This window comes from Musa acuminata, chromosome BXJ1-1, assembly GCF_036884655.1.
Source record: "Musa acuminata AAA Group cultivar baxijiao chromosome BXJ1-1, Cavendish_Baxijiao_AAA, whole genome shotgun sequence".
In the NCBI taxonomy this organism is placed as follows: Eukaryota; Viridiplantae; Streptophyta; class Magnoliopsida; order Zingiberales; family Musaceae; genus Musa; species Musa acuminata.
Genome location: NC_088327.1, coordinates 33,785,586 through 33,800,525, shown reverse-complemented (window position 1 = coordinate 33,800,525; position 14,940 = coordinate 33,785,586). Strand labels below are relative to the sequence as shown.

Genomic DNA, 14,940 nt, shown 5'->3' with positions numbered 1-14,940 from the left:
CATATAGATATACATACATACATACATACATACATATATATATATATATATATATATATATATATATATATATATATATGTGTGTGTGTGTGTGTATATGTATATATATATTTATACATATGTATATGCATATATATACATATACATATATATATATATATTATATATATACATATACATATATAATGCAATTAAGCATACATATATATACATACATATACATACATACATATACATACATATATACATATACATATATACATATATACATATATACATATACATATACATATACATATATACATATATATATATACATATATATATATATATATATATATATATAATGCAATTAAGCCTAAATGAATTTATTTTGCCTTTATTAGCTCAAATAAAAATCCATCAACTTGGTCCATACCAATATTTGAAGCATGCGACACATGAACCAGATGAAGTTTATATCTAACGAAACATGCAATGGTTTTATATTTCAGAGACCCTGGAGGCAAATCCTTTCCAAAACAAGCTTGCTGCGTTTACACTTAAAACAAGTGAGAAGCCATAGACATCCCAGGAAAGCTATTTGCAATTTGAAATTACTACAAATAACAATGAAAAATTAACTAACACAAATACCACACAAATACAATGGCAATTGCGGAGAAAGGTAGAACAAAGATTCTTCATAAGTAATATTTCAACTTAGGCAGAGGCATGTAGATTACAAGTCTGTTCTCTTTAACCATCATATCTACTGATGCTCTAAATCTTCATATATAAGCTAGTAGAAGAGTCAACACCACGAAAACCACCAGATAGCTACTCCATCCGCTTGGAGTATTTCAACCATCAAATCTAATCTTGCAGGCTATTGACAATTATAGAATATACTAGAGCTGATCTACTGTGAGATAAATATACTGCAGCTTGCCATCCATGCAGCATCACAGTTATAAGAATGCATGTTTGTGTATTGGTTGGATTGTATCCAAAATAAATTCATCTCACGAAATGACCTAATACTTCCATGATGTACATGCAATCTTTGGATCAGAAAATTTTATGGTGTTCATGCATCAATCTGCTCTGAAGTTCCTATTTCCCATACCTAATGAAGTCCCATCTGAGGAATGGATACCATGGTTTTGAAACCACTCTGGCATGTGAAACCTTTCATAGAGTGCAGGTCGGACATCTTTCTCAACAGATAGGTGTTTAAGAAGAGGAAGAATAACTCCCATAAGCTGAGCAGGAAAACACATGCCAAAGAATATCAAGGACACAATCATAAATATAACTGCAGAGCAACCAATTTGAGAGATAAAAATGTGTTCTTGTGAACTTGTTCAGAGAATGCAATGTCTTGTTACCTGCTCATCATAAGGCTGTCCAGCAGAAAAAGGAACACATGGTATTCCATTTAACGGTTGCAGGAAGAAACTAAATGGATTGTTGTCGACGATAACAGTTCGAGAGAGATCCTTCGATAGGCATGAAAGATCTTTTACATGATCCCTGTACTCCCTGAATTATATAAGTGCAATAATAAACAGTAAAATGCATCAGCACGTGATGGAAATTATTACAACCTAAAATAAGTAGAATAAATCAAATTCTTAATCAGAGATGATATTGGACAACATTTTACAAGCTTGAGCTTATTATTACTCGCAAGATCTACAAATGCAATACAATGGCATATAAAAATTAGTGGAAGTACGAAACTAATCTGGGATTAACTTCGAATTAATATCACAAGTCATTATGCCTCAACTGTTCAGGGTCCTGTCATTGAGCTCTATTTAGGGCAACATGACTAGTTAACAGTAAGTGAAGTCAAACAATTCTTTATTGACTTCATCAATAGAAAAGCATAACCTCAGTCATCATGTTTCTTAAGATATCTCAGCAGCAATCTGGACATGTTTATCCGATATTAATGGCGTACCAGACACTTGGCATGTACATCTATCAATACATGCCAGATCAACCGGTCTAGCATGCCCCCAAGCTGTAGTGAGAAAACCGTTTCTTCTTTTCTCCAAGTTAACATGTTATGGTGCTGGAAACCCATAGGACAAAGACACCAAACCCCTTTTTAAGGTTCAAAGACTCCAAACCTCAAGGATTAAGTCCTTGTACAGCCAGGAAAAGGGGATGCACAAACCCTTATTAGGACCTAGAAATGGCCAATGCTAGTGTAGTATTTGGACCTGGGTCCTGGCCAGCATCCCTTGTTTCTTGGTGGCCCAGCCAAACAATGCTGCCAGGCACCAGTAGACACTAAACTGGGTTGCTACAGCTAGGATGAATGAGAGGGACAGCAGCTTCATATTCAACAACAACAACAAAACTGTAAAGTCTCAACTGACAGGAGTTTTCTATTAAAACGTAATTTAGCTCACTTTATAAACCAATTTTACTTAGGGTAGGACATCAGTAGCAATAATTATAATTCTGTAGGCCTATTCAAAACATCCTATTTTATTGGACTATGTTTATTCCAGCACTAGTGTATTTATTTTATGCAAGCACAGACCTCATTGCTGTTTAGTATGAATCCAATTATCACATTCATTGGGCTTTTATTATTGCAGTATTAGTAATACATCATAGAACAGTAAATAAAGACTGAAAAGGGTACAGGACAAAGATTCAAGCCAAAAATTATAAACTAATAAATATCTTCAGAGAGATATTCAAGGATGTCATCCTAAGAAAACACCATATTTTCATTCAAGAAATCACATTATCTCTCCTTACAAACACCACTCATTAAATAGGATAATATAACATTTAGAAAGTTTCCAACTAAGAAAATAAATAAAATAACAAAGAATATATATTTCAACAGTCTATATGATGCCTTCAAATTTGTTCAAGTTCCCTCATCAGATATGAACTTTTGGGTGGTATTCGATGCTTTTATTAGTTGACACTTTCCGTTTTTGATCCATCAACTGTCTTCTCAAATAAAATCGCCTCTCTAGAACCATCCCTTACCTGGCCAAGTGGTGACTCTACAACAGTAAACTTAGTTACCCAACAAGAGTCCAAAGTAAATTGGCATATAACAATTTAAAAACAAACAATTAATATGATGGCTTCTCCAAACTTGTCAAAACTAGACTCTTACAGCAAAGACTCCTGTCTAAACCAAATCACTAACAAGTCATGCTACCCTAAATTGGCATAAGTTATAAAATTAGATTCAAATTTTATAGTAACTATTTCCCAATATTAAAGTAGAATATCGAAAGAGCAGGATATCAACACATGATATCCCAATATGTACCATGGTACCAAGAATGGGAGGAGAACAAGGAGAAGAAGATAGGAGAAAGAGGAAAGGAGACAAATGAAGGGAGAAGGGCAAAGAAAGGAGGAAAAGGAGCCAAAGGAGGAAGAAGAGTACCAAGAAACCAGACAACAATGGGTGAGCCACAGAGAGTGGAGGGGAAAGGGCTCTGTAGGTGGTAGCAGGGATGGGAGGCCACGAAAAGAAGATCACAAGACCCCTTGACCTAAGACCCGCAGTGCCTTTTTTGAAGAAAAAAAAGGACCGGACCACCCAAAATCAATCTCCTTGATTGAGACCACTAAATATTACTGTTATGTTTTCAAGTTAAAAAAACACTTGTTGGCAGGAAAAACAAGATTTGTGGGCCTGAACATGCAAAATTGCTTCATATTCAAGCAATCCTTCAAAGCTTCGTGATGCTCATTATTATCCCTAGTTTGACTGATAGCCCTTTTAACTGAAGTGGATGACATGGACTATTTCCAGCTAAAAGACAATTCTAAATGGACTAAGAGAAGTCCAGTAGCATGCAGTGATTTAAAAAGCGCTAGGCCCAAGGTCAAAAAACACCCGAGGCGCTAGGCGCTCGCCCAAACGCTTGCCCAAGCGAAGCAAGGCGCTAAAATATAAAAATATATAATATAATTAATAAATATAATTATTTAAATAAAAATATGATATTAAATTAAAAAATCTTACAAAATCATAATATCACATTAACAAAAAATCTCAAAATTCAAAACAATAACAAGAATTTCAAATAAATAAAAATTAGCAGTATTAAAATTAAAATAATATATTATTAATCTAATAAATAAAAATTATTGTTACTAGTATACAGTTAACAGTATACTATTAATATACTGTTAACAGTATACTATTGAGTCGATGTGATAAGAGATAGCAGCGAGCAACGGTAATGGGAGCGGGAGAGGCGTGTGGCGACGGTGGCAACGGTAGCGGTAGCAATGAGAAGTGGCAATGGCGGTGAGAGCGGCAAGCGATGACAGCGGCAAGCGATGACAGTGGCAGCAAGAGCAGCAAGAGACGACAATAGCAGCAGCAGCGGTAGCAGCGAGCAACGGGAGACGGAGCGGGAGCGACGAGCGGTGATAGTGGCAACGGTAGCGGTAGCGGTGAGCAACGACAGCAACAACGAGAGCGGGAGCGACGAGCGACAATAGTGGCAGCGGTAGCAGCGAGCAGTGACAGCGGTAACAGTGAGCAGCGGGAGCGGGAGCAGCGAAAATAGCAGCGGCGAGCGACGATAGTGGCAACGGCAGCGAGAGCGACAGCAACGAGCAGGGTTAGGGTTGGGAAGTCGCGAGAGGAAGGCTGATATTAGTGCTTTAGTTGGTTCGATTGAACCAACTAAAGCACCGGAGACCGAACCAGACCTAAAACGCTAGTTCAGTCGCTTGGTTTAACCCGGGCGCTCGCTCGAAGCGCCCAACGCCTGGGCTCGGGCGAGCGCACAGGCGGCGCCTCTTTGAAGCGTGCCGCCTAGAAATGAAGCGACGCGCTCGGGCCTCGCCTCGCCTTGCACGAGCGCCTAGACGAGCGCCCAAGCGCCTATTGAAATCATTGGTAGCATGTGAAAAAAAAATTCTTAATGAGTCTAGGATTTCTAATCTGTATTAATAAACTTACAATCAAGACAAGGTAAGGAACGACTTCAAAGAGTTTTAACAATTAACACCAATGAAGGAAAGTGGACCAAAAGAAGGTTGTCACCTTTACCAAGGCCAGATAACCCTTCTTGAACAGCAAGCCCCAAGTAGAGGCCTAGGGGTAGGCAGTCAAGCCTCTATAGAAGGACAGAAGGTTGAGAATATTCTTGAAATTATTTTTAGCAAATATAGTATCATCTAATTGAGAAGAAAGGCTAAGTTGACTTGAGATGGGACACTATGATTAGTATATGGCAAGTTGGCAACGATAGACTATTTACATGAGAGGATGTAAACCTTTGGGAAATCATGGTTTAATGTTATTTTCTTTTCCTGCAAAGATGTAGCTTGCATAGTTTAATTTAATTCTTTGGTTGATAGTTCTTGGAGAGACCCCTCTCCCTCAAACGAGAACTCCCATTAGGAGGAAACGAATGTGTTGGTTCATCTTCATATTGGGTTGGGACACATACTTAAACATAACTTTCAATTCAAACACAAGTTCATCTGTATATTGCGTTGGGACACATACTAAAACACAACTTTCAATTCAAACACAACTTTTGACATGATTTGGACTCAACACATAACCCAGCAATGACACAATTTGTTTTGTTTATAAGACTCTAGTATGATCTCACTGACATGCTAATCAGGAAAATGGATTTGTACATTTAACCTGATAATTGATTGTGTAAGTTTGAGTCAATCCTGTCAACTCAATTTAATTGAGTTAGACCACTATATGACCCATATAAGTAGATCAAACCAAACCTATTATTTTTTATCCCGTTCATGTTGGTTGATGCATCCAATCAAAATTTGACACCACTATTGTATTTTTTTTAAAAAAGAGCAGCCCTGTACATGAGACTCCTGCTAATACAAGGCACCAGTAGAAAAATTATCTTGTATTCAATTCATGTTGGTTGATGGGTCAATGTACATAGCATTATCCCCACCAGTAGAAAAATAGCTTTTCTTAAAACAATCCTATATCCCTTGGGTCAAAAAGAGCAAGCTTATGGAGTTGAGGCTCATTCTCACCCCAACTTTAGTATTTTTCATGAAATCCATTGATAACTCCTCACAGATTTCTGCAACATCTATGATGGAATACAATCTATTGACTTCCTGATAACCTAACTTCCACCTTCTTATAAAGCACAGAGAATCTTCCAACAAAGTACATAATATTCCAATGAATTATAGTCATTTTCTTTTGCAAATATATTAACAACATCAAGACCGAGTGAAAAGGACACTTGCAAGTTGCAACAAAAAGCAACTCACTTATGGCACATTTCTTAATTCGTTTTACCTCAATCATAGGAGACTAATAAATTGACTTCAGTTACTTAATTCTAAGTTCTTTAAGTCTATAATGCTTTTTGACTCAATCATAGAGACTGATAATTTGACTTCCACAGATGAAATTCTAAGCAACTGAGCTTGTCAGAATCCATAATGGTCCAATGAGTCAGCTACGGTATTGTAACGAAAAGTTTGTCTTTTATCAAGAACTTCATTAAAGAGTTTTGAATGAAGAGAAAGGTTATGATCTAAAAGCATTTCTAATATGTGAGAAGAATGTACATTAATGTCATTAGCAGTAGGCCATAAATACATCATACCGTGCTTTTCTGAAAAACATTGAATATATAGTGTGAGAGCCTCTAACCATGGTAATTGCATTGTACTAGAACCACATAATAGGTGACTTTTGTGATCAAACCGACAGTTATAGACTGATGATTTCAAAAGTAAAAGGTAGGTAAATCTTACGTGCTGACTGTTGCAGGCCGATACAGACGAAGGCTAAATCTATTTTCCACATCTATTTTGTCAACAAGTGGTCTGGCATAATCTGAAACAACATTCCAGGAGAATATGGCTAATTAGATAAGGATAAAATAACTGACAGGAATGGCATTTGAGCACAAATCTAACAAAATTTAACCTTCTAGACCAGCAGTAAAAAGAACAAGATCTGCAAATTCACTAATCTGCTGCAAGAACTCTTGTAACCCAGGACGTTCAAAGACAGTGACATGATTGACCTTTTGTTTCCCCTCGACTTCCTTAAGCCAAGGAATTTTAAACATATGTATAATTAGTCCATCGTTAGGATGAGGATTAAGTAACAACAAATGAAATATGAGTTTAGAAGCCAACTACCTTATCCATAGATATGCATTCCAATTCAAAGCACTTCACACCTGCCTCAATAGCCTGGCTACGTACGACAATAGGCACACTAGATGCCTCATATGCAGATACTAAAGTCTCATCCAAGTCAAGAACCACCTGCACATTTGACCCAAATTAGAATAAACATGACAGAAAATTAGAACTTAAATAAAATTTCATGGTAATAGGTAAAAGAACACAATATGTATTATATAACTTTCACAGAACCTTTATGCTGTTAAAGGCTCAAGGCACAATAAGGCATGTCCGTCTCTTAAAGTCTAGTGCAACCACAAGGTGAGGTGTAGGAATTATTGAAGCAAGGTGCATGAATTTTAACTTAAAATGAGACATAAATATTGTTTGATTATAAACAAGCAATTAAAACATATACATTGGCTCATTAACACAAGATAATGTTATATCTGTTGTAAAATGTATTAATACAGATGATGAATAAGATAAAAGGATTAATATGGAAAACATTACTGAACGAGGAAAGAAAACCAACAGATAATGAATAAGACAAAGATGATAAACTATATCAGAACCTTATTTTTTTGGTATTTTTCCTCTAAACAAAGGGCAAACTTTCTATTGGTTAGTTTCTTTCTCAAAGAGCTAAACATTTCCTCCTTCCACAGATCAGGTTAATATAATCTCTTGCTTCATATAGATGTTACTGAGTAACAAGGAGAAATAAAGATTATAGGGACAAGCCTTTTATTCACTAGGGTTTTATAGAAAGCTCATAAGCTGCACTCCTGAGTTGTGCTTCCATAAGCTTAGAAACTTCATCTAGATGAGGACAAAAATCTGAGCCATGTGAGCCTCCAACCTTAGGTGCATGTTATTCAAATGACTTATTGGAAAACTCAGGCACTAGCACATTTCTACTATCATCAGAACCAAGTTACAATGATCAGTGTCAAACCTATCATTGTACCCTTCTGGAAGGATATTCAGCCCTACCTTGCAGCCCTTGGGTTGTATTGGCCCATCTAGCACCTTGTTTGACCATAAGAAGGGCCTCAGTGCCACATATCTAATTATACCCATGGAGTGACTTCTTTGATGAGTGAAATATGTGATGATTTGAATGGTCAAGGTGGGGTTTCATCGATAAAATTGCTCTCACTTTAAGGAATCTGTTCTTTTCCAACATGCTTCCTGTTGCAGATCAACCCCCAATCCAGCTTAATTTTGAGTAGTCAAACCTCTGCCAACCAACCTAAACTACATCTAATAGGTCAGATCTCATCTAACAAGGATGGAAGGCATCATTTATCAGATCGATCCGATCAACCCAGCACATCGATCCAATGTCATCTCATCTGGCATACTCGAGCCAAATTTGGCCCAACTTTGATAGCAGAATGAGACAGGTTTAGGGATCAATTACCAAAAACTGATCGAAAATAGGCAAGGAACGCATCATTTATCAGGCCACGAAATATACCTCAACCCAGCCCTTCCCACCAACCCCCCAACAATCAAACCTCATGGAAAAGCTAGGCAAGATAGTGATGCCTTCCTTATAAAGTTGTGCTGGTACTATTCCATATAAAGTTGATACTAATTTGTCAGCCAAGATAGTGTCGCATGCATGCAAATATGCACATAGACATATGCATTGACTGTTGCTCTCTTTCTCTCTCTCATGCGACAACTGAGAAAGCTACAACTAGTGAAAATTTAACCAACTGCCGAAAAGTGCCTAGCGTTATCATGTGCATCCACTTGTGGTGAAAAATGACAAAATGACAGATCTAATAGCACTAAGGTGGTGTAGCTATTATCCACACAATTCTTTCTTCTTTTACAAATGCTAATTTTACATGTTAGTGCAACTCCATAGGAGTTAGATTAAATGGTTAAGGCAGACAAATTTCCAAGCTTGAATTGCAAACCTAGAAAGATATATAAAGAATTAGAAATTAAATTCAAAAATTGGCATAATAAATAGTAACTATAATTATGGGCATTATGATTTATACTAATTAGTTAAGGTAAGAGTGACACAACAACTCTTACCATCAATTTGCTCTTCTCTAACAGGTGGAATTGTTTGCATCAATCCAAACCTTCATCCCAGAAGGGCTTGTTTATACAATGGAGTAAGGATATAAATTTCCTGCCCTCATGGGAAAGAAAGAAACCAAATTATCTTGCTGGTGTTGGGGTGAATATACGTTAATGTAGTTAAAAAGGGCGACACATCAGACAAAATACTGCCCTGGTTCAGAATTAATACAATGTGAGCTGTATTCCTTATGGTTGGATTGGTTATCCCTTGAACGAGAGACCAGAACTTTGACCAAAGGTTTGAAGGCCTTGATAAACCGCCTAGTTGTTTGTTTTGACATTTTATGCATGTTGAAGTTCTAAATACTCTCAAAAATATGCAACATTGCAACGAACTACTAATTTACATAACCAGCCATTTAGTATGTAGGATGTCTTAACAACAACAGTTCTTATTTTTCCCATATTTTTCTTTCGTTCTTCACTAAACATAAACAATCCCTTTTTCATTGGTGCCACCCCAAAAATCATATTTTCAAGTTCCAGACTAACAGAACGAATCAGCTGGGCAATGGTTGCATGTGAAAATGCAAAACCATGCATTTGGTTGGCAAGGTAGTGGGGAATCTTTAGAGAGAAGTTTCCTTCTTGGTCTTTGAGAAAATAAACTTTGAAGTCAAAGTTAAAAGATGCCCACCTATACAACCCAAACCAAAACCAAGTCAGTTGGCCTATGTTCAGAGACTTGTCTACCATCTCTTTCCACGAACATGGAGGCCATTTGCTACTAAATACAGTAATATCTGAATATTAGACTTTAAATGCAGAAAAAATTTATTTCTTCAGTGTCACCTATTTCCTCAGGACCAATGCTTTTACTCTCATGGTCAATCACAAAGCTCGCCAAGTTCAATTATCCAAAACATATTCTAAAATTCTAAACTAGTTTACACCAGTCATGCTTGAAACTCTAAAAACCAATGCTTCTTCCAACAAATGAAGCAAAGAGTTAATTTCAGATCCAAAATTAAATATGAAAAATGCTACATAATTCCATGGCTTAAATTTATCTGATGACAAATTATTAGATACCCGCTTCTTGTTTATGAGTTGTGTTCTATTTCAGACCAGATCCCAAATATTGCTGAAAAAATGGGAAAGATCTGACAAAACAGTCGCCACTTAGCAAGAAAATTATTATCTTCCGTTTACCCAATCAAAAAACCAAAAAAATGTAGTATGTATACGGCAAACCACAAAAGGTAGCAAACAGGGGGGAAATAAGTAAATAAACAGAAAATTTATGGAAGGGTTAGTGATCTAATCGAGCTACAGAAAATGAATGAGTCGATGTCAATAAGGAGCAAACCATTGTCAATCCGAAACAAGAACTATTGCTCCTCAACAAGAAAACCATGGAAAATGGAAAATAGGGGTTTTCTATATCTTCAATCGGCGAAAGGACACAGGTACTCGAGGGAAAACAAACAAAAGATCGAAAAGAAGGATGTACCGTAAGCTTATCCAAAGGGTCCTGGCGCAGCTGAGGAGGCGGCAGCGGGGGCGCGTCGGTGGGGAGGGGGTGGAAGGCGGGGTCCGAGGAGGAGGCTGGGAGGAGGCGGTGGCGGACACCAACGAATGAGAGGAGCTGGGCCCAGGAGGGGGTCCCGGACTGCAGGATCTGCAGCAGGACGCGGAAGAGGAAGCCCAGCCACCCTAGCACCGTCCGCCACGCCTGCGCCGTCCGGTTCTCCCGCCCCGCGGCGGAGGCGGCACACACCTCCGCCGACAGCTCCGCCATGAGCCAACGCGAGTCGGGCACGTATCGCGCGAGGACTGAGTAGGGATCGAGGGATCAGATTGGCTGAGGAGGTAGAAGAAAGCTCAGCCACGACGAAAAGAAAGGGCGATTTGAGGGGAGCGAGCGACAAGATAAACGAATAAATAAATCAATAAATAATCAAGATAAAAAAAAGGGCGACGGGCCTTCAAGAAATAATAATAATAATAATAATAATAATAATAATAATAATAATAATAATAATAATAATAATAGAGCCTCACGTTTTAGATTTTTTTTCTCAGTTTCATTTTTTTTCGAAGAGAATCTTTATTAGGATCGAAGCACCTTATTATTATTATTATTATTATTATTATTATTATTATTATTATTATTATTATTATTATTATTATTATTATTATTATTATTATTATTCTCATCAAAATCTTATTTCGAGTTAAACAGGTCCAATAATAAATCGGATCGATTATAGTGTTTTCAAATAGAATTATATATCATATTTAGTAGTAGCCAGATATTGCATATATATTTCATCAAAAATTAAATCAATTCATTATTTAAATTTTAACAATATCATTCTCATTAATATCCAAAAAAATTAAATGTTTATAAACTAAATATCTTTTCCTATGTGCACTATTATTTGACTCTCCCCTTGTTTTCTAATATTTTTTAAAGATTAATTTTTAAGAATAAAAACAAAAGGGTAATTTTTTGAAAAAAAAAACCAATAAGCTTTTCCTCAAGGGTGTCATCTATTTTTAGATTTCCCACATAAAGCCCTTTTTTAAATATTCAAAATAATCTTCCATGAAAAATAAATATTTTTTTTTCTTAAAATTAGTTAAACTAGTTATGTTTTGATTCAGACCCTTTCCACTATTTTCAAATAAAGTTATATTTTTAATAATAAAGTTATATTTTCAAATAAAGTTATATTTTCAAGAAATAATAATAATAATAATAATAATAATAATAATAATAAAGTTATATTTTCAAATAAAGTTATATTTTCAAAGTCTATAATAATGTTAAAAATTAAGTTTGATGTGGATTTGAATTAATTAAAACTTGACTATAGTGGTCTTGAATAGAGTTATTATGTTTAAAAATATTATAACTATGTAATGTCTCATTATTTTTTATAATAAATAAACATAAATATTATAAGATTTCTCGATAATATTGTGATAGGAGCATTTTTTTTTTTATAATGGTTGATTGAGTCTTGTGTATAAAATATGGAAATAGGGACACCATCCAAGAAAAGATTAAAATTTGGAGTATAGGAAATTGCCTCAAATAAATCTAACTTCGAGTAGTAATAATAATAATTATTATATATATATTTATATATATATATAGTATTTGTCTTTTCATCTTGAATAGAATTATATTTTGCATTTCAAGTTTTAAAGATTGATTTTGTGATCTAAATCTTTGAATCATCTAATTTAGAGAGACATTAATAATTCAAATTAAAATTGTTTGAGATATATTGTCAAACCAAACTTTATGGTAGATCCTAAAACAAAGTAAAAAATAAAAATCATGCTTTTAACTATTGCTCATATATTATAAAAAATGAACTTTGGATTCTTGATGCAGTATCTCTTCTTCTCTGAAGCTTGAGAAGTTTAATGCTTCCAGTTTTGGTCGATGCTAAGAACAACTTAAGGCTTGAGATAACCAAATCAAAACAAATATTAACTTAACTAAATCTCATTCCCAAATCCCAAGACCAAATCGAATCTTATGAACCTAATTCTAACCCAGGCCAAGACTTCAAACCCAAGAAGAAAAATTAAGAACCCAAGCGTAAGTGATTCAAGCATAGGTTTAACCATAGTCATAATCAAAACACTAAGTTCAATCCAAATTCAGATCAAAATCATTTCTTCAATCCAAACAGCAAAGGGCATAAAAAATGGACAGTGAGAGATTTTGTTACGTACATAATGGACATAATCCTTTTACTCCATCTTACGTCCATTAAAAAATAAAAAAAGAACTCATCAAACTGAAGTCTGTTAAGTCAACATGACCAACAATTTTCTTCTTTTGTTAGGTTTGTCTCGTTGACTCCTTCACTAAATCTAATTTATTATAATTCTGAATGATGATCGATAGATATGATTAATCCACTACCAAAGGTATAGGCTTATCTTGGTGTCTCTTCTTGACTAACATGAGAGACTTGATGATGTGGCAAACTGATATGGGAGATCCATGAGGGAGGTAGTTTGTCGGGGTCGATCTAGTCTTAGAGTAGTGAGGTCGAATAGGTTATCCAGTTGGAAGATGCTCTATTAGTGAGGTGATACTAGGGAGGGTAAAATGCAGAATGAATTTCGTAAGGAAACCTATGCAACAGTTTCTCAGATAGAAAATGTCACAGTAGACGAAGAACGAACTCTTGAAGAAAAGTTACAGTATAGTTGTATTTGCTGGAATGAGTGTTTTAAATAGAAAATGCATAAACTCACGATAAAACTTAAAGAAGATAGAAAAATAGTTCACCACCAAGTTAAAATCACAAAGGGATATAGAAATTCACCACCTTAAGGATTATAAACGAGGATACAAAACAGAAATTAAAAGACTCACCACTCAAGGACGCATCCAAGAGATACAAAGTTTAAGAAAGTTTTCCAAGAGAGCTTCTACCAAGATATTATCAGTTTCTAAAGTTTTTTCTAAGTCCTAAATACCAAAATAAATACTAGTGCATGAAACAACCTTTCATGCATAGGAAATTTCGAAATTAAGTGTTTACAGCTGCTAACCAACTCCTTTAATGCATTCCTTGGTCATTAAGACACGTTCATGGCTGCTAACCAACTCTTTTAATGCATTCCTTTGTCATGAAGAAATGTACTTTGAAACAGCTTTAACTTTGTGTAGGGAATATGCTTATGAGCTGTCATATTTGAGTGGGCTGAGTTAAAGATTATATCATAATCAAAGTTCATATGATCAGATTGTAGTAAATTAGACACTCCCGTGTCAATCTCCCCCGATTGAAAAAGACTTGTCCTCAAGTCCTTGTTCGATTCATTAACATGATTATAAAAAGGACTTAAATCAGCCACATTAAATATTGGGGATACTCCGTAATCTTCAGGTAGCTCAATTTCATAAGCATTTTTGTCAATTCTCTTAAGCACCTTGAAAGGATCATCAGCCTTTGGTTTTAGTTTTCCAAATTTTCCCGGTGGAAACCTCTTCTTCCTTAGATGAATCCAAACTAAATCACTTGCATTAAACTCCACATGTCTTCTGTGTTTGTTAGCAGCATGCATGTACCTTTTATTTTGCTTCTCAATGGTTGTTTTCACACCCTCATGCAGCTTCTTTATCTGCTTAGCTCTTTCATCAGCATCTCCACTAAATTGCTTTGTTATAGAATGAGGGATTAATTCCAAAGGACTAGTAGGATTAGCACCATAAACAACCTTAAAAGAACTTTTACCGATACTATGATGGATAGAACGATTATAAGAAAACTCAATTTATGGAATAATGACATCCCACTGCTTAATATTCTTACCAACATAGCTTCTAAGCAAATTTCCCAAGCTTCTGTTTGTTATCTCAGTTTGCCCATCGGTTTGTGGATGATGTGAGCTATTGAAATTCAAAGAAGTACCCAGCTTCCTCCAAAGAGTTCTCAAAAAATGACTAACAAATTTTGAATCTCGATCAAACACCATAGTTCTTGGAATACCATACAATTTAACAATCTCCTTAAAATACAAATCAGCAATATGAGATGCATCATTCGATTTATTGCAAGGAACAAAGTGAGACATTTTTGAAATTCTATCAACAACAACCATGATAGAATCCTTGTTCCTTTGAGTTCTTGGCAATCCCAAAATGAAATCAAGACTCACTTCCTCCCATAGAGCATTTGACACAGGTAATGGAGTGTACAATCCAGAATTTTGACT

The 14,940-nt window shown here is 35.5% G+C and overlaps 1 protein-coding gene across 1 annotated transcript; it reads right to left on the bottom strand.

Annotated features, from left to right (window-relative positions):
• Positions 1-668: 668 nt before the first annotated feature.
• On the bottom strand, positions 669-11,109 carry LOC135677913 (uncharacterized). The gene is made up of 6 exons (XM_065190325.1): positions 10,700-11,109; positions 7,150-7,278; positions 6,932-7,052; positions 6,757-6,838; positions 1,371-1,524; positions 669-1,244 (listed from the first exon to the last, which is right to left on the bottom strand). Exons 1-6 carry the CDS (start codon positions 10,985-10,987, stop codon positions 1,077-1,079), a joined length of 942 nt encoding a protein of 313 aa, XP_065046397.1. The 5' UTR covers positions 10,988-11,109; the 3' UTR covers positions 669-1,076.
• Between the last annotated feature and the right edge of the window lie 3,831 nt (positions 11,110-14,940).

What these genes read in the sequence shown, in the direction of transcription:
- LOC135677913 (XM_065190325.1), bottom strand. Translation starts at nt 10,987, where the DNA reads ATGGCGGAGCTGTCGGCGGAGGTGTGTGCCGCCTCCGCCGCGGGGCGG. An exon ending in ACCCTTTGGATAAGCTTACG is followed by an intron (nt 7,279 to 10,699) that starts GTACATCCTTCT and finishes TCAAATGTGCAG; the next exon opens with GTGGTTCTTGACTTGGATGA. An exon ending in TTTTACTGCTGGTCTAGAAG is followed by an intron (nt 6,839 to 6,931) that starts GTTAAATTTTGT and finishes ATGTTGTTTCAG; the next exon opens with ATTATGCCAGACCACTTGTT.